The 18,937-nt window shown below is 39.2% G+C and overlaps 1 protein-coding gene across 7 annotated transcripts in view; it reads right to left on the bottom strand.

The window, feature by feature from the left end:
* CDKAL1 (CDK5 regulatory subunit associated protein 1 like 1) overlaps positions 1–18,937 on the bottom strand; it is a 653,139-nt gene that overhangs the window by 386,529 nt on the left and 247,673 nt on the right. For all 7 annotated transcript variants that reach the window (XM_039521853.1, XM_039521854.1, XM_039521852.1 and 4 more), the window contains exon 8: positions 17,369–17,489. In XM_039521853.1, the coding sequence (XP_039377787.1) occupies positions 17,369–17,489 (121 nt within the window). The remainder of the gene's footprint in view (positions 1–17,368; positions 17,490–18,937) is intronic.

Genomic DNA, 18,937 nt, shown 5'->3' with positions numbered 1-18,937 from the left:
ATCTCTGTATTTATATAATTAAATATTGACTTTACTGCCAACTATAAATATGTATATAATTAATGATTAAACTCAAAAAGTTTTAAAATTAAACTAATGGTTTGGTTTTTAATTCATGTGTACATTGAACTTAAACAGTATTCAAGGAAATAAAGCAAACTAAGAAAATGTATATTTCACCACGTTCTAGACAAAAAGAGCCTCAGCAATCCTTTGCAAATGGTAGGGACATTCACAGGCAAAACAATCAGTCAAACTTTTATATAAGCAATACACTTAGTACATCATTAACAGCGACTGAACCAGCTATATAGAAAACTGTTAAAAAGTAGACCATAGCCTGAGATAAGAGCTATTGTTTTCAGTTCCTGAATGGCTTTTGGGACAGAACCTTTTAAAGTGATGAAATCTCACAGGAAACATTAGGTTGCAGTCCATTCTGTAACATACAACAGGTATCAAACTCTGATTCTTGGGGAAAAAGGCATTGTTTTAACACTGGTCAAAACATCCGGGGGGTTGGGGAGGGAGATTATATTTCCGCAGTGTTGAAACTAGAAAGCTTAATTTAGACACTTTGAGATAGTTATCAGACACATTTCCCAAAAAAGCATTTGTAAAATGTCTGTGGGAAAATGGGCCTGAATTGTCTGGGTAAAATAATAGTGAAAGTAATTGCATAATAGAAACAGAAATGCAACATTTATCACTTGAAAAGAAGCCCTTCCCAATTATTTTGTCTATGCAAGGTTTTTTTGTCAAAACTTTCCCACCACTGCTACTATTGGTTAAGCTCTATCAGTAGCAAGAGTGAAAAGCACCAGGATCATGTAGGAAAAGGAAACTGAAGTGCTGCTACTAAATAACTGATCATTCTGAACTGCTCCATCTTTCTCTCTGATTTTCCTGCTCTAATGATGATTCAGCTGAGATGTCTTTTTTCTGTCTTAAAAAAAGTCTGCCTTTTGTCTTACATTCATGTAGTTCTGTCTGTGTATCTCCTGAAGTGGCCTGTGTCTTGATGACTGGAATGGCCTAATTGTTTCTATGTTACTTATCAGCTTTTTATACTTTAATTTTCTCTTTAACCATTCAAGTCTGTGGCGAGTCTGAAACTATTCCACCTCAATTATTGCCAATTCTAAGAGAAATTGTGGCTTGCTTGCTTCTTTTTCTCTTTTCCTTTTTATTTTTTTAAAACAAACAAGAACACCATAGTTTTTATGTATTTAGAGTTAAATTTAAAAATTGCATCTGATTATTACAGATTCTATTTTTTCTTTTTAGATGACATTTTCTTTGCAGGATTAGCTATAGACAGGGTCAGACATTTAAAAGAAAATAAAAGAGACAACAAATGTACATTTGCTTCATGTACAAACTGGAGCATAAAAAAACAGGACAGAAAGTCCAATGGGGATTCAGGCTCTAACAGGCATTCTAGGCACCATAGTCCGGAAAATGCAGAAGGTACCCTGCTCCTGAATATTAAGAAATATGAATACACAGAAAAATAGAGGTACTAATCTAAATGAAGAGTCATTGGTGGGAAAAAAGGACAACCAAAAAGGGAGAAAAAGAGCCAGCTAAAGCAGATCAGCAGTTAGATTATTTTAGGGACCAGCTCAACTCCCACTAAGCAAATGGGAGCCTAGCTAAGGTTGCTCTCAAGGATAATTACCTCTGCCAAATCTTAAGTGTTTACTTTGTCATTTTAATGTTCCTTTGGCAGTCTTTTTAATAAATATGTATTGCATTATATTCTTGTTCTAAAAAAAAAAAAGGCAGAACAAAATCTATAGAATGGAACTACATGATAGACAGCACTAGATGGCTTTCAGCTTTAGACCACTGGGTGGAAATCCTGGCCCCACTGAAGTCAATGGGAGTTTTGCCATTGATTTCAATGAAGCCAGAATTTCACCATGTCTTACAGAATGTACAAGCCAATGAGGCAAGGAATCACATTGTTCAATAAATCAGGAAGGGTTCCTTCCCGGGGCAGGAAAAATACTTTCACAGACAGCATTAACTTTCCTCTAGAGGTTTAAGACCAAGGTTACTCTGGTACTAGAACTGTGTGAAACAAACAGATTTTGGTCAGCCAATCTCGGCAGGTTTGTACACCTTGAGATTTCCTTGGAATTGTGTCTATGAGAACCCAAACGGCAAACAGATCTCACCGAGAGCCTGGCAAAATTAATAAGTTCTGTTATGAATTTCCCCTTGGTCATACTTAGAGTCTCATGAGCCCAAAATTCACGGCTAACCTTAGGGAAACAAACCCATGTGAAACTAGCACAATTGAAGCAGGAATTAAAAAGGAGAAACAAACTGAATTGAGTGTGTCTAACAACAGAGATGTGGAGCAACTCAACTATCACATCTGTAACAGGTACTAAAAGAAAAAGGCTGTTATGTGGGTATACATGTATGGTCCACTGCCAAAAACAGATTATAAAACTTGTAGATTTGGGTTTTGATCTCAGTGAAATGCACAGAGGCAGCGTCTATTCCATTAAATTACACATTTTTCAAAAGGTAAATGTAAGTCAGAGGATAAACATAAAGAACAGTTTCATCTGATCTATATAGTTCATAAAGATTAACCCACGTACTCCTTAAATATTTATAGTATTACTCCTTAAATAAAAAGCAATTTTATTTCCACAGTCCATCATTACCCGCACCAATGGATTCATGACAGGAGAGTAATTCATAATTAAGTAAAACATAATTAGCAGTCTATAGCAGTGATGCTAAAGGCAAATGGAAGCATGAGGTGGGTTGGTCATAAATAGAAAGAGGGGGAAGCCCAAAGTTTCTAAATGCAGGGGATACAGTAACATTGTTTATAAAAAAAAATCTTTAAAAGATTTTAGATATTTAAAGAAAATATAGAAAACGAAAAAGTTTTGCTTGTGATTTTTTGTTTCTTTCTTATAAAGAAAGCTTCAAAGTTAACTTTCTTGGCCCCCCACACACCTTTAAATCAGAATTATGGAGAAAATCAAATCTTGCCTTTCCTGTTTTTTGCTGAAGGACTTATGAACAGGCGTGAGAGCTTTCTCCATCTTTATTTGTGGGACCAACCTAAGGTGGTGGAAACCCTAAAAGACCAGTGGTGTAAAAGCACAAATACACCATTCAACTGCTCTCATATATACCTGGAGTCACAAAATGTTTACTACCCAAAACCTCAGTCCTAGCCCTTGTTGACAGAGACTGTGCATGTCTTTTTCTCTTCCAAAGATGTATTTTCCCCAAAACACAGAAAGAAACCAAAAAGCAGGTCCTACTCTGGTTGTTTGTATTTCATCGCTGTTTTCATATAGCGTACCAGAGATCTACAGCCTACAATCCGTTTCTCAGCAAGAACAGGCTTATTCTTATGTAATTTCTTATTTGAAGTTCAGTTGGCAGGTTGGAAACATTCTTTTCCATAGGAGTGCACATTATCACCAGATTTGTTCAACTTGATACAATAACAATGGCTGTAGCATAGAGATGAAACAACAGGAGTTATATTATGTGGAAGAACAGTGAGTAACTTTAGATTCGCAGTTGCTATTGACCTTATATCATTGACCAGGGAGGCTTTACAGAGAACAACTGACAACATAGACCAGGAAAGCAGAAAAATTCAGACTGAAGATTAACATGGAGAAAACAAAACCAACTGGAAGACAAGAAGAGGGGGTGAAGATTGAAGTCTGAGACAAAGAACTAGAACAAGTGGATCTTGGAGGACTAGTATTCATAAAAAGCAGGGTTGGAAAGGACTTCAGGAGGTCATCTAATCCAACCCCCTGCTCATAGCAGGCCCAATCCCCAGACAGATTTTTGCCCCAGATCCCTAAATGGCCCCCTCAAAGATTGAACTCACAACCCTGGGGTTTAGCAGGCCAATGCTCAAACCACTGAGCTATCCCTCCCCCGAGGAATAAGAACTGTGAAGATGACATAAAAAGGTGAATGGGAATAGCCACTACCACATTTGGAAAACTGCAACATCAGGAAGGCTAAAGACATTTCAGTTTATAAAAAAAAAAATCATCCTATATGAGACAACTGTCAAGCTGATACTGCTGCAGGGGCCAGAATGCTGGAGTATGAGGAAAGCTGACATATGAGACATTGACTGCAGAAATGAACTGGCTAAGGGGAATACTGAAAATGTCAAGGCTGCAGAAAATAAAATAAAAATGAAGTGATAAGAAAATGGCTAGGGCAAGAAATAACACTGTTATGGAAGAGTCAGGGAAGAATTGTAATGATTTGGACGTATGTCAAGAATGAAACTGGAAAGGACACCACACATGGGGATATACACTAGAGTGCAAGGAACTATAGATAGAGGAAGACCAAAGACTAATTGGATGGAAACAGTGATGAATGACATAGAACATAAGGGATGTCTTTCCTTTGCCACATATGCCACACTTCTTTCTTCATTTTAGAGTACTTTTATGCCACCTCTCACAATCCTTTTTTTCCATTTTGACTCAAGCTGTTTTGTAGGTGTATTAAAAGATAAACTTTCCTTCTAATATTAAATTTTTGGAACTTAATAAATGATGCCATCTCAGTACATCTCCAAACATACGTCTTATTGTTTAGCACATAGAATGCTACAGTGGATAGGTTCTATAAATATAGGGGCAAATGCAAATTTGCATTTAGTGGGTGTAATTTCCATAGAAGTCTCTGTGACAAATTCAGAAGTGGTTTAACTTGAATATCATGTACATGTTAGATATTAGTCAGTCATCAAATACCTAGAAAATATAACTTGCACCAAACTGGCTTTTGGTAGGTGTGCAAAACCTATTTATTCATGAAAACAGCAGAATGGAATATGTGCTGCATGAACTGAAACTAAAAGGAAAATTTATTATAAAGTAACCCCATCCCTTTTATTTTTTCCACTCCACACACTTTATTTTGTACCCTTCTGTTAGTTACTTTTCCTGCCACCCATACACTCTCTGAAATCTTCAGAGTACAAAGCTTGGTCCTACACACAAAAGGCTTTATCTAAACTAGACTTTAAAGATGTAGTAGAAGATGTTAGCTAACAGGTTCTGAGGATCTACTGCAGAAAGGCAGTACATGCTTTCACATGTGCTCAGCTGGCCATGTTGAAATTTAGGATCCCTTATAAATAACAGACAGAAACTAACCCAATACAGCATTAATTACACTCATTCATGCTGACCAGATGCCAATACTAGTGTATGTTATCATTACCATTTACACCAAACACACCACAGTCATTTAAATCACGACTGAATTAGGGCCAGGAATTGTTATTATATTACTGTAATTTACATCACTAAATTAACTCAGTCAGCAATGTTGAATCATGAAGCTGGAGTTTTAGAAAATGTTATTTATGGCATGAATTAATTCACATACAATTACAATTTTTTCTCTGCTATTACTTTTCTTAAACCTCTCATTTTGGCTCTTGGTTACATGTCTGAGTGGTGAAATAAAAAAGTAATATAAATTAAATGTACAGCATTAAGTTTTAATTTTCTAGAGAAATATTTTTTTAAAGACAAAAGGCTTCTGTATGAGGAGTAATATTAAATCAATACCAATACTAAGATCAGGCATGAGTATTTGTTCCCTAACTTTGGAAAGCAACAGAATAATCAAGCAAAATCTAATTTGGAGAAAACGCAGCGTATATCAATGTCAAAGAGTTTATCCAACAAAGAAGTACAAAGGACTGGAAGAATAAAGATGACTAAGCAAATCCTGTTGTAAACACTTTCCCAGCTGCAATTTTTAGTCTAATATCAGCACTAGATGCTGAGCCACAATCTACTTTCTGAAAAACAAGCAACATTTTGAAGGAAGGCTACAACACACCATGCTCATGACTCACACACTTATGAAACAAAACCAAAAACCACTAAATGTTTATCTCTTAAAAACAAAACAAGACACTAAGTCTGGCATTAGCCTACAATGCAAAAGACGTGATTGTTGGACACTTGCATATTAGCTTAAAAGTAAGTTAGATAAACATGTGATGGGTGACAATTTTCATACTTCCCATGCATCTGAAGAAGTGGGGTTTTTTTACCCATGAAAACTTATGCTCAAATAAATCTGTTAGCCTTTAAGGTGCCACAGGACTCTTGGTTGTTTTTGTGGATACAGACTAACATGGCTACCCCCTGATAATGTTCATACTTGACCTTTGCTTAAATTATTCTTTTCTTAATGTCCACACACATCAACAAAATGCCTAAAAAAATGCTAGATATCAGTTTGCTTCTGTTGACTTAAAAATAATTAATAAAAAAACCAAAATTTGTGCACAGCTACTTTAGGAAGAATAGAAACTCATGTCTTGCAGCAGGAATTCAGAAAATAGTAAAAAAAGAATGCAAGTGTCCCTGTAAATGAGATAGATGAAATTCAGTATATCAAATTACACTGGCAGAGGGTTGGGCTGGGGATTTCCAATGGGGGTAACTTCAGTCCACCAGCAGGGGATCAGAATACTGGGAGTTCAGTTCTTCTTATCTGGGGGCTGAATAGATTTACAGCATTGCACAGGAAATGCTTTCAAAAGAATGCTCAAAAGGTAACAGCACAGTGGGACATATGCAGCTTGTCATGAAAACAGGAAGTTATTGAAAGGTAAATACCTAATGTATAGAAACTAAGCATTGGGGAATGACACTTTAAGGTCATTCTGTTTTAGGCATTTACACCATGCCAGTCACCAGTGTCAAGGCTTCCTGTTGATATGTCTAGCATCCATCAAGAGTGTCATTCCTTTCCCCGGGGAGAAAATGGTGGTCGTTTTTATTTTTGTTTGTTTGTTTTTGTTTACATTTATTTATGATGTACTTTCATTATTAAGGCTAACAACGTGTTTGTTGCACTTGGAACAGAAGTAGTGGGGTTTGCACAGGAGTGTGTCCCACAGGTTTGGGTTAGTCCCCAAGGAAACTGGATTTGTCTGCATGGTGTGGCAATGCACACTATAGTGGTCTGCTTTCTAAAGTGCACTAATGTGTTGCTCACTATTTAGTAAATGTAGACTCTGCTGATGCACACTAAAAGCTCCCTGGTGTGCTTTAACATACTGCGCTTGAAACAATACTACATTAAACTGCACTTGGGAACTTTTAATGTGCACCAGCAGGATCTAAACAGGCCTGTTAGTCCACAGCATGTTAGTGTGCTTCAGAAATCACAACTCCATAGTGCACACTGCCATGCCATCTGTCAACAGCACAAATGAGCTTTCCCCTTTCACTGCGCGGTTTCATTGTGCACCAGAGATGGAGCTGATGACAGTGGTTTTCATCATGGAGTGTAGGGGTGATACTTTCAGTATTTTGGGCACAACCCCTTCAGAGACTTCAAGGTAAGAACCAAGGAGACTTAAACCTGACAATATTGTATAGGGAGCTAACATAGTTTGGTTATAAGATCATGTGTTAGAGCCAGCCATGTCTGACTTAGGGACTGAAACACTCCTAAATAAAGGACAGCTTGGCACAAAAATAGGCAGAAGTAATACTCAATAGGAAACAGTGGGACACATGCAGTTTGTCATGAAAACAGGAGATTAATTAAAGGGGAAAATAAAACTGGCACTTCTTACACAAGCGAGACAATGTAGGTGAGGTAATATTTTTATTGAACCAACATCTATTGATGACAGAGACAAGCTTTCGAGCTGCACATAGTGTCACAGCTAAAAACAAGGTCGAAGAGATAGTTTAGCATAAGTAGCTAGCATGTAGTCTAAGGGACCATTCAAGATGAAGTGGACCATTAATTTGTAAGCACCTAGAGGACAACAGGATTATAAGGAACAGCCAGCATGGATTTGTCAAAAACACATCATGCTAACCCAATAAATTTTGCTTCTTTGACAGGGTTTGGATGGAGGAAAGCAGTAGACATGATATATCTTGATTTTGTAAGGCTTTTAATATAGTCCCCACCTGACATTCTCATAAGCAAACTAGAGAAATGCAGTCTAGATTAAAATTACTATAAGGTGGGTGCACAACTGGGTGAAAGACTACTCAAACTGGGAGGACATATATATATATGTCCTCCCAGTTTGAGTAGTCTTTCACCCAGTTTGAGTAGTCTTTCACCCAGTTTTTATATATATAGTGGGGTTCCATAACGGGCTGTTCTGCATCTGATATTATAGTTTAGTCTTAAGAAAAGAGGACTGAGTGAGGGACCTGATAGTCTTCAAATATGTTAAGGCTGTTATAGAGAGGACTGTGATCAATTGTTCTCCACGTCCACTGAAGGTCTGACAAGAAGTAATGGGCTTAATCTGCAGCAACAGATATTGAAGTTAGATATTAGGAACAACTTTCTAACTATAAGGGTAGTTGAGCTCTGGAATAGGCTTCCATTTCCCACTAACATTCTGGATAACCCAGCCTGACTAATAACTAAATTTCTGTTTGCTTAAAGTGCTCTTTCTTCTTTTACATAGGCTGCTTGATCAGTCTCCCATAGGTCCAGCAACATCCAAAACTAGTACATCTTGATATGTTCCACTCAGAGTAATAAAGAACAGATAGCACAGGTATTCTGTGCTAAAGAAACTAACCAACTTTCTCCCTGTTGGTAAGCCAAGCCTGCACTCCCACACTTAGAACTGATAAAAGGTAAGGCAGATCACTCTCAGCTGACTGTGCAGCTAGACTGTACAAAAACTAGAAGTGTTACTCTCAGAGTCCTGTATGTGTCTCATTGCCTACTTATTTCTCAAATAACATTGATAAATTTTAGGTTAAGATTATTGTTAAGGTGGAAACATGGTTGAAGAGGGTTTGAGAAAACACACCTTTGTTATAGATTTGCTTCACCCAAGTTTTAGGTATGCTTGGAGATGAGACCATGCATGTGAGAGATGGACCCATGGCCTTCATGATAAACTCAATACAAATTTATTCTGTATGCATAAAATGTCTTCTCATTACAGACTCCCACCAAGGGGTATTAAGTTCACAGTCATGAAGCCTTTGCTGCAATGGTACATAGATGTGGTATGGAATTCACTTCTCTGCAATATCCCTCCTCCTTTTGATCACCACCTTAATATTCACCCACAACACTCAAGAGTGTTTTCTTGTTTCTTTTGGGGAGCAGTGAGACCCTTATATGTCCCACTCCCCTCCAACACCCCTTTTCTGATATACGATAGAATCTTTTTGATTTAAGAGTAGCTTTTTTAATAATTTTGAATATGATTGTTATTATGCAGCACCTTGAGCAACTCAGCAGGATGATGGTATGCAAATAAAATTATGAAAATTATTTAATGTTCCATTACTTAAATATGAAAAGCTATCATTACAGGATCTGTCTGGTAATTTTAAAATACCCACTTTTCAATGACTATGTCATCCAGGCTCCATTTAAATTCTCTAATTAGGAAATATTGACCTTAGTTGTGAGTTACAGTAAGTTGTACTGGAAAGAGACCACAGGCAAAAAATAAAATAAAATCAATCATAGATTGTTATTCTTTCCACTGTAAACAACTTTTTTCCATCTCTCTGCTATAAGAGTGTGGTTTCTGCAAGTTTTGAAATACTAACTTTTCAAATGCTATAACAAAAAATGAATGACAACGCAAAGATTGTGTGTGTGCGCAACTTTCAACAGACACACACAATAGTGTCACCTATATATGTATTCTTTTTTTAAGTACCGCATTAAAATGGAGCAGATACATATACTGTACATATAAATACATAAAATTAGAAAACAACAAAATATCAAAAAAAGAGGAAAGAATAGGCCATGCTAGCACAGGGATCGGCAACCTTTGGCACGCGGCTCGCCAGGGTAAGCCCCCTGTCGGGCTGGACCGGTTTGTTTACCTGCAGCATCCGCAGCTTTGGCCGATCGCGGCTCCCACTGGCCTCAGTTCACCAGTGGGAGCCGCGATCGGCCGACCCTGCGGATGCGGCAGGTAAACAAACCGGTCCGGCCCGCCAGGGGGCTTACCCTGGTGAGTCGCGTGCCAAAGGTTGCCGATCCCTGTGCTAGAACTAAACATGTAATTATAAAAAGTATGTATTTTAATATCAAAGACCAGATCCTCAGATAGTGTAATTATACATCAATTTACATTTCTTAAAGATCCAGCTCCAAGTGTCTATCCTGAACTGTAATTAGATGTACAAACTGAGGAAATCCAGCATAAGTATGTGTACTACTTAGGGTTGCCAACTCTGACTGAAGCTATTCTGGGAGATTCCGCCCCCTCCTCCCCCCCAGACATAACGTAATGTCATTTTCTTAAAATATACCATTAAAATCTCCCAGTTTGCTTTCAGTAGTCATTGGGAAATCAATGCCAATTCCGGGAGACTCCAGGCCAATCCTAGAGGGTTGGCAACCCTTGTACTACTTGGTCACTATGTACAGAACGTTATATTCCAGTGAAAAATATTTATTGATCTTGTGTTCTAAAATCAAGTGTCTACTATGAATTATGAGATGTATTAGTTTATACACAGTATCCTTAAAAATTATTTTTAACATTTAAGAGTCAGAAGACTATATAGTAGGCACAAATCTCAGACACAGACATCATGTGGACATTCAATCAACTCTTTTTACAAAATATACAAGTTATAAGTTATGGTTTATCAATGGTCAGATATACACAGGGATTCAATGTTTGCCAACTGCTGGTGGGAAAACTTCATCTGTCACCCAGAAAGTGAGATCCCAAATCCAGCAGAGTATAAACAATATGCAATACAAATAAAAGCTGTGTTATCCGGCACTTTACCAACTAGAAAGCTCTACAAACCAGCATTTCTGATATCCATTAAAAGTCCAGTTGGCACAGGGCTGGCAGGCTCTCTACCTGGCTCTGCATGGCTCCCAGGAAACAGTGACATGTCACTACTGCTCCTAGGCAGAGGAACAACCACAGGGGCTCCATACGCTGCCCCCACCCCACGCATTGGCTCTGCAGCTCCCAATGGCCAGGAACCGCGGTCAATGGGAGTTGCGGGGGAGGCACCTGTGTGTGTGGAGGCAGCGTGCAGAGCCACCTGTCTGCACCTCCACCTAGGAGCAAGAGAGACATGTCACTGCTTGCGGGGAGCCTCCTGAGGTGAGCGCCGCCCATATCTGGCACCCCAAAACACCTCCCGTGCTCCAATCATCTGCCCCGAGCTCCCTCCCACACCCAAACTCCCACCCAGAGCCCATGACCCCAACCCCTAGTCCTGAGCCCCCTCACGCACCCAAACTCCCTCCCTCCATTGGTAACTCTTACTTAACCAGAATTTTTTACTAACCGTCACCACCCCATTCTCCCAACATGCCAGATAACAAAGCTTTTACTGGTACCACCCGAGGAATCAGTGATGTTTAAAGACTCAAAGATTTTGCTCTCATTAATAATGGCATATAGTCTAAACAGTCAATAGAATTAGCCTCCCCATAATTCCTCATCTCTTGCTAATCCTAAATGAACAGCAGAGAAGGCAGCCTTCCAATTCTCTACAAAAGCCACAGCTTCATCTGTATGGAAAAAAGAGGGTATTCACTTTCTGTCACCCATAATTTGGATTCTTCTCCAGAGGAAGCCATGCCACAGTAAAAAAGAATCCAGATAATTCTCAGTCCTGTTTATACTCTAAAAAGACAAGTGGCTAAACTTCCAGGCAGTCAGACCATAGCACTAGGAACCAACCCGGGCTGCTCATTAGCCATATTAAAGAGGCAGCAGCAGCTCCTCTTGACACAAAACCTTCAAATAAGATAAGCACAGTCTAACAGCAGCCTGCAGGAGACATGTTTCCCCAGCTATAGGGGACAAAGGAAGCCAAAAGTGACACCAGACCACAGAGAGTCAGTGGCACAAACCTCAGAGGGAGAAATATTCAAAGTAAGACAAGTTTAAATGATTCTGAGTTGTTATAAAACTTTCTTGAAGTTAGATTTGATGGGGGTTTTTTATTTTCATCTGGCTATATGGATTTATTTTCCATCTATTTCCCCTTGTATTTAGGAATATATACATAACTGGTAAATACCTTTACTTAAGTAAAATAAAGTACAATGGGGAAACTTGAATCCATAGCAAAAGACAGGAAAGTCAAACAGTATAACTGTGCTCATTCTTTTGATATGTCATTCCTGTGACATCTATTAGTTCTGAAATAATTTCACTTTTCCTTAAGCACTGATGAACATTAGGCCAACAATTTGACCCCATTGTAATAACATCTGATTCCTAACCAACAGCATACTTAATTTGACAAAAACCTGGAATGTCTTAAAGTGCTCTTTGGGACCTTTCTATCCCTCCGTGAAATACCATATGCTGGCAAAGATTGCCCTAATAGGAACCTAAATCATTGCCAAAAACACAATAGTCATCATGCAAAACTAATGCAGTTTAATTGCAACAAATAATTCCCAAACAGTCATTATTGCTCTATAAAATCCATACACAGCAATTCTGAGAAGATGTGAACAGGTTACATGCTTCCCTTACATGACATCAATTTGTTTGTAAACCCCCTGATTTCTGGCACTATGCCCCCACCTCTCCTTGCGTGCTGTCTGCTATAGAAAGCCTCCTGTTCATCTGACATCAACATCAGCTGTTTGCAGTGTTGTTGTAGTCATGTTGGCCCCCAGGATATTAGAAAGGCAAGGTAGGTGAGGTGATATCTTTTATTGCACCGGCGAAAGAGACAAGCTTTTGAGCTACTTAGAGCTCTTCTTCGGATCTGGCAATGATTAAAGGGACTGAAATAAGTCTACTTTGATAATAAAAGGACACCCAGAAATAAAAAAGTTTTTGATTAAGGAATAAAATCATATAGTGGGGTGATCTTTTTATATGCACACATCCCCTAAGAGCTTCCAGATGGTTAAGTCCAAAGCAGACTGAGGAGAATTACAAAAGGATCTCACAAAACTGGGTGACTTTGTTGATAAATGCAAAGCTCTGGCTGTTACTAATTGAGGCATGCTGCTATGAATTCTATTCTCTGTATGGGGTCAATGTGGGCTTCTTGATATTGAGTTGGAAACCTAGCCTGAGTAATAGGATCAAGATTGTCTGTGTAGCAGAAAGAACTTCATGTATGAACCTTTGATCAGCCAATCACTGAGTTATGGAAAGATTTATTGTCTTTTGACAAAGACATGCAGTGACTGCCAGAACATTCGACTATACTCTTCAAGCAGAGGAAAATCCAAACCAGTATTTGCACTGGTATTGCAAGTGGTCCTGGTCTACCAGAAACCAAAGGAATCTCTTGTGTAATGGGTGAATTGTGACATAAAAATGCACATCCTAAAGGCTGAGGGCCAAAAAACAATCCCCTGGAGCCAACAATGGAATTATAGCTGCAAGAGTCATCATCTTGTACTTCTACACTTTCACAAAGTTGTTTAGGACTCTGACATCAAGGTAAGTTTCCATCACCCAACTGTCTGATGTAATCTGATCCCATGCCAGCTGGAAGTGAGAGAAGTGGTCCCCAAAGGGAGACAAGGTGGGTAAACTGGTGCAGCTAAAAGATCATAACGTGGGGTTGATCCTGACTCTCAACCACTCTGTCAAAACTGATGCTTCAAAGATGCTGAACTGTGAGTCAAAGCAGATGTAGGGGCTGGTTTCTTTCTTTGAAACCTAGATTTCTTCATAGGTGGCTCACAGGGGCTTTGGAAATCCAAGAATTTCTGCACAGTTTGTGATCTACTAAATCAGTAGGTCTCAAACTTTTTTTAATGGTGACCCCTTTCACATCACAAGCCTCTGAGTGCGACCCCCCCCCCCCCAAATAAATTAAACATCCTTTTTAATATATTTAACACCATTATAAATGCTGGAGATAAGCAGGGTTGGGGTGGAGGTTGACAGCTCGCAACCCCCCCATGTAAAGACCTCATGACTCCCTGAGGGATCCGGACCCCCAGTTTGAGAACCCCTGTACTAAATCTATGTTTGCTTGCAGGTATGTATATGACAAGAGATTGCAGGATGGTCCTGGAATCCTCCAAGGTATACAATGACTTGTCAACACAAAGAGTTTGAGAAGAGTCATTAAATCTGGATGGTCCTCCATTGAAACCTAATTGCTCTAGACAAAAGACTGTCCCCTGCCCAGAGGAACTGGTTCAGCAGGGGGAAAGGTCACCTAGCAATGAAGTCACCTGGTAAGACACTGTGGTCACCTGCTTAAGCTGACCTGACAGAGGAGACTAGAAGGTTATAAAGGGCAGAAGCCGCTCTATTTTCTCCCTCTCTTCAACCATTTTCCATCAGCTTAAAGGGAGGGAAGCTGCTGCAGGAGCCAGATAAACCTGGAGAAGGATATGATGACCCTCCTACCTGAACACAGATGGTCCCCCAAGGACTCACAAAAGAAGGGCGAACTAGAATAAGGGGAAATGTGTAGGGTTCATTAGCTTTGTATAGAACCGTGTATTTCTCACATGATTAAATAAAGATCAGTAATGTGTTAGAATTCTGAATAAAGTGTCTGTGTGAGTGATTTAAAAGTTACCATAGAAATCTAAAACTGATTAAGATGGAAAATTATGAAAGGTTGGGTGAAATAATGAAAGAATATCACTCTCTCCTTTAGACTGTAGAACCAATATATTTATTCTACATGGAGAAGGACAGAACAGGACTGGAGGCACACATCGTTAATGTTTTCTTTCCAGTGAGTTCCAGGCCAGCTGATGCATAGGACATACCAAGTATTACAAGTGAAACTACATTTTGAAATTCTTCTGTCGAGTTTGCCCCTTCATCTCCTTGGTGATGGAAACAGGCTGAAGAAACAATACTACAAAACTGAAAGGAATGTTTTGGGAAACAACAAAGAGCGGTAAGAGGCATCAGAGCCTTCTGCAATAAAATAAAATGTGTCTTAAAGCTATCTGGAAATACCAAGTGAGTTATTCACTTTTCATTTAGGTGTTCTAGTATTACAAGGATAGCAGCCATAGAAATGTCTACATTGGACAGATTAGTTTAGAATTAACTATACCTCTTTTAGCAGGTGAATGAAAAAGCATCAGTCCTCCAAATCACTTCTAATGGTAGACACAGATTTTTTTTCCAGAATCCTGCTGGGTGAGTAAGCCAGCAGATCTACAAGTCAAATAGCCAATGGCCCTAGTTCCTTGGAAGGAAAGTCTAGCAACTCAGCCTGTTGCCCAATGGTAAGTGGCCTGTAAGTGGCCTGATAATGGACCTGATGGAAGTGACAGAAAAGGGGACTGCATGGGATTCTTGTGTTGTCTTGTGTTGTCTCAGACTGAAGGGGCCAATAACCCAGGAGGCTAATTGTAATAGAGAGTTGCTCCCTAGATAATGTACCAAGGGGCATTACAAACTAGGAAGCAGAAGACTCAGGAAGCCGGAACATTGTATCAGAAGGGAGAGGACCAGACCAATCTTTGATCCAGTTGAATTGCTCAGTGGAAAGTCTGACTGGCCAAGTAGGTCAGAAAACAGGCACCAATATGGATTAAACCATGGAAAAGGTAAAGAAGATCTTTCCCTAGATGGAAATGAAGCTGTGCTACAGAATGGCATTCTGAACTTACTTCAAATTGATAGGCAGAGAAATCAGATCAGGAGATCATACAGATAATGAAACAGCTCAGTGACCCTTTTCCCAATAGTATATAAAATGCAAAATGAGGGGCTTAAATATGGATAATCACATACTACACATGACTGAGGCCTAAATAAAAGTAGAGGACCAAATGAGATATGTGGATAAGGACATGGAAATCAATCTGATTCAACACAAGAAATCCCGCCCCCACCTCAAGTTTGGACATCTACACTGCAATTTTATAGCCCTGCAGTCCCATAAGCATGTGTCAGCTGACACGGACCAGACACAGGTGTTCTACTGCAGTGTAGACATACCCTGGGGAATCAAGACTAAAAGCCCAAGTCCTGCTGAAGTCATAGGGTCTTCATAGCTGTCCTGTTGTATGTAAGAGTCTGAATAGCTAACTTTAGTGCCTCCCGGAGTGACAATTTCTGATAAGTGACGGGAGAAGGAGTAAGAAGTACAGAAAGGAAGACTGCATTGTGTATCCCAACGACTCGTGCCTCCCCATACGGGGGGGACAATCTAAAGGGGAGGACACATGAACCCCACATGTCTGCTCTGACCCCACCTCTGCTCTGAGCCCAGCCCAGGGCTGCCACACTGTCCCCACCCCATGTTACCTGTGGGAGGGGCAAGGGGGTGGCCTCTGTCCTCCTTCCGTTGCACCTGTCCTCCCCGCACATTCAGCCGCTCACCCTGGCAGCTAGGCTGGGCAGGGAGCAGAACGGAGCCACTTCTCATGGCTGAAGCTGGCTGCTCTGGGTCGCTGTTCTGTGCAGCGTAGCAGCTGCCTGAGGGAGCTTGACTGGGAAGGTGGCGGTGGCCTGCTCCCTGCATGGGCTCTGCTGCCGATGACAGGGGCCAAGCATGCCGAGAGGAGTGGGGGCTCATGAGATGTGCTACTATGATAGTGTTATGGTCCGACTCTCAGTGGGTGGAAGCAGAAGCTGCCATCACAGATTCTCTACACCCAATGAATTCCCTACCTAATCAATTCTCTATTACAGTACGCCAGTGGTAAAACAAGTAAAAAAACAAACAAACAAAAAAAGCAGTACCCTAATCTCGAAAGACAGAGTTATGACGGTGCAACACAGTATCTTCCACCCATCACTCTAGTATACACTCAGATACATGCACACAATAGCTGTAGACTTCAATGGGAGTGATGAGAAGAGTGTATACTTTAAGACAGACTTTGTTCCTAACAATCTTTTCCTTATATCAGATCCCTTTTTAACTGTAATAAGTTACTTTTGTCAGTTTAAAATCACGCCTCCACTGTAGCTTTTAGAATACATTTTTAGTTAATTATATAGAACATGAGGGATACACAGTAAAAAGATATAGTACTAAAAGCCCACTTCACTTTAAAACAAGAAGAGAGGGTTTCATTTCCATAAAATAAACCACAATCTTCTTAAATATACTTACCTCAGGGCAGAGTGGTATAAGAAACCTCTAAGTAGTATAATAAAGGGATGTTACAGAAAATAATTTTAATAAAAACACACAAGTCTTCCTGATAGAAAAGTTACTGGAATGTACACAAGCAAATGAAGATTTCTTTTCTTAGAAAGAACACCATTTAAAATCCTTTATGGTTTTACAATGTTTTTTGCCTCCTTCTTGCTACATGACTCAAAGGAGTGCACACCAGGCCTAGAGAAAAATGAAATTGAATTCCCTAGGCAGTGCTGAATATTTTATAAGTAAGTTTGGAAGATGCTTACCCTGTATTGATGGAAATGATTTCTATCAGTGGGTTCTTCCTAATCTTTGGCAAATCCAATCGAGCTCCCCCCAGCCGTTTTCCATTATCTTTTTTCTGACCCAGCAGTCTCACAGAGTGACCTTCAAATGAAGCACAAAAATACAGTACATATTAAACATGAATCCCATCACTTTACTTTAATTTATTGTTCTACACATATCAAGTGTCTGCATTTTAAAAAAAACCTGAAAAAAAGAAAAGAAAAAGTAATAATTTGCCCACCAACAGACTAATGTATAAAGGGACACTAACAGTTAAAATAAATCACATTAAAAATCTAATTTAACTTTTCTCAGCCTATTAAATGAAAATGAACTAAACAGCTTCACTTTCATGTTCTCAAGCACTAGCAAAACACTGCAATACTTCAGTTGTAAGCATGGCAGGGTTTAAAACTATTTCTACATTTTAAAAAATATGAATAGAAATTCTTTTTTAAAAATAATTAAATTTTAATTAATTGGTCTTAAAGCTTATTACAGTGGTTTTCAACCTTTTTTTCTTTTGCAGACCCCTAAAAAATTTTGAATGGAGGTGTGAACCCCTTTGGGAATCTTAGCCATAGTCGAACCACAGGCTGAAAACCACTGGCTTATTACATAAAAGAACCTAAATTCTGGATCTAATTTATTCTCATTGTGTCAATTTAAGCAAAAATGCTTACTAAGTCTCTACTGGCAGGGTGATAGTATATTGTACAGATTCAGACGAGACACCCCAGGTCAGAGAATGAACGTCATCATAACTTACTTCCTAAAGCCAGTGGTGCACAAGGAGCGCTATCTACAAGTGATATTTTCATGCTGTGTGCAGATGTGTATCAGCTACATCGTCTCCACGTCCCCTGCCTACAGACTTACAAAGCACACATGCCAGCAGTTCACTCACCTTCAAAAGCAAAATATTGCAATGAAGAGAACAAACAATGTCTTTATAATAGCCAGAGATTGGGTGTAATGCCCCAGAGTGACAAACAGGAGAACACTTGAGGGCCATATCTCCACAAGCCTAGATTGAGATAGGAGGGTAAAGCAAGTAAAACTCATGGCTGGATATCTGATGGAGATGGAAAGAGGCCTGGCAGGACATCTGATAGAGATGGGAAAAGGTTACTAGTAAAATAAATAAATAAATAAAATATTCTTCAAGGCTATTAGAATCATCATCTTCAGTAGAAGACGGGGAAAAGTAGGAAGCTCTTCTTTGATAATGTATGATACTTGCCATGAATATTTTGTTTTTAAATATACCATTAAAATATAAAACTACCCTCAGGAGAAAAAAAAGAAAAGCATTAAATAAACAATGAAGTCGCAACTGAACTAAGTCCAAATTGCTTCAGTGAAATGGATTTCAAGTTCAACTCAAGTAAAAAACAAGGTCCAAGCAAGTTTGCTCATTCCTACTATACCAATAGCTCTGCTTAGAAAATTAAATAATTCATCCATCAATCATGGTGTCTCTCCTCTAAGTGCTTTCTTCAGACATTAAGTAATTTAAGAATAATATGGCATTCATACCACAATCT

This window comes from Mauremys reevesii, linkage group 2 (assembly GCF_016161935.1).
Source record: "Mauremys reevesii isolate NIE-2019 linkage group 2, ASM1616193v1, whole genome shotgun sequence".
In the NCBI taxonomy this organism is placed as follows: Eukaryota; Metazoa; Chordata; order Testudines; family Geoemydidae; genus Mauremys; species Mauremys reevesii.
Note: the sequence above shows the minus strand (reverse complement) of the source record. Positions and strands in the feature narration are given on the sequence as shown.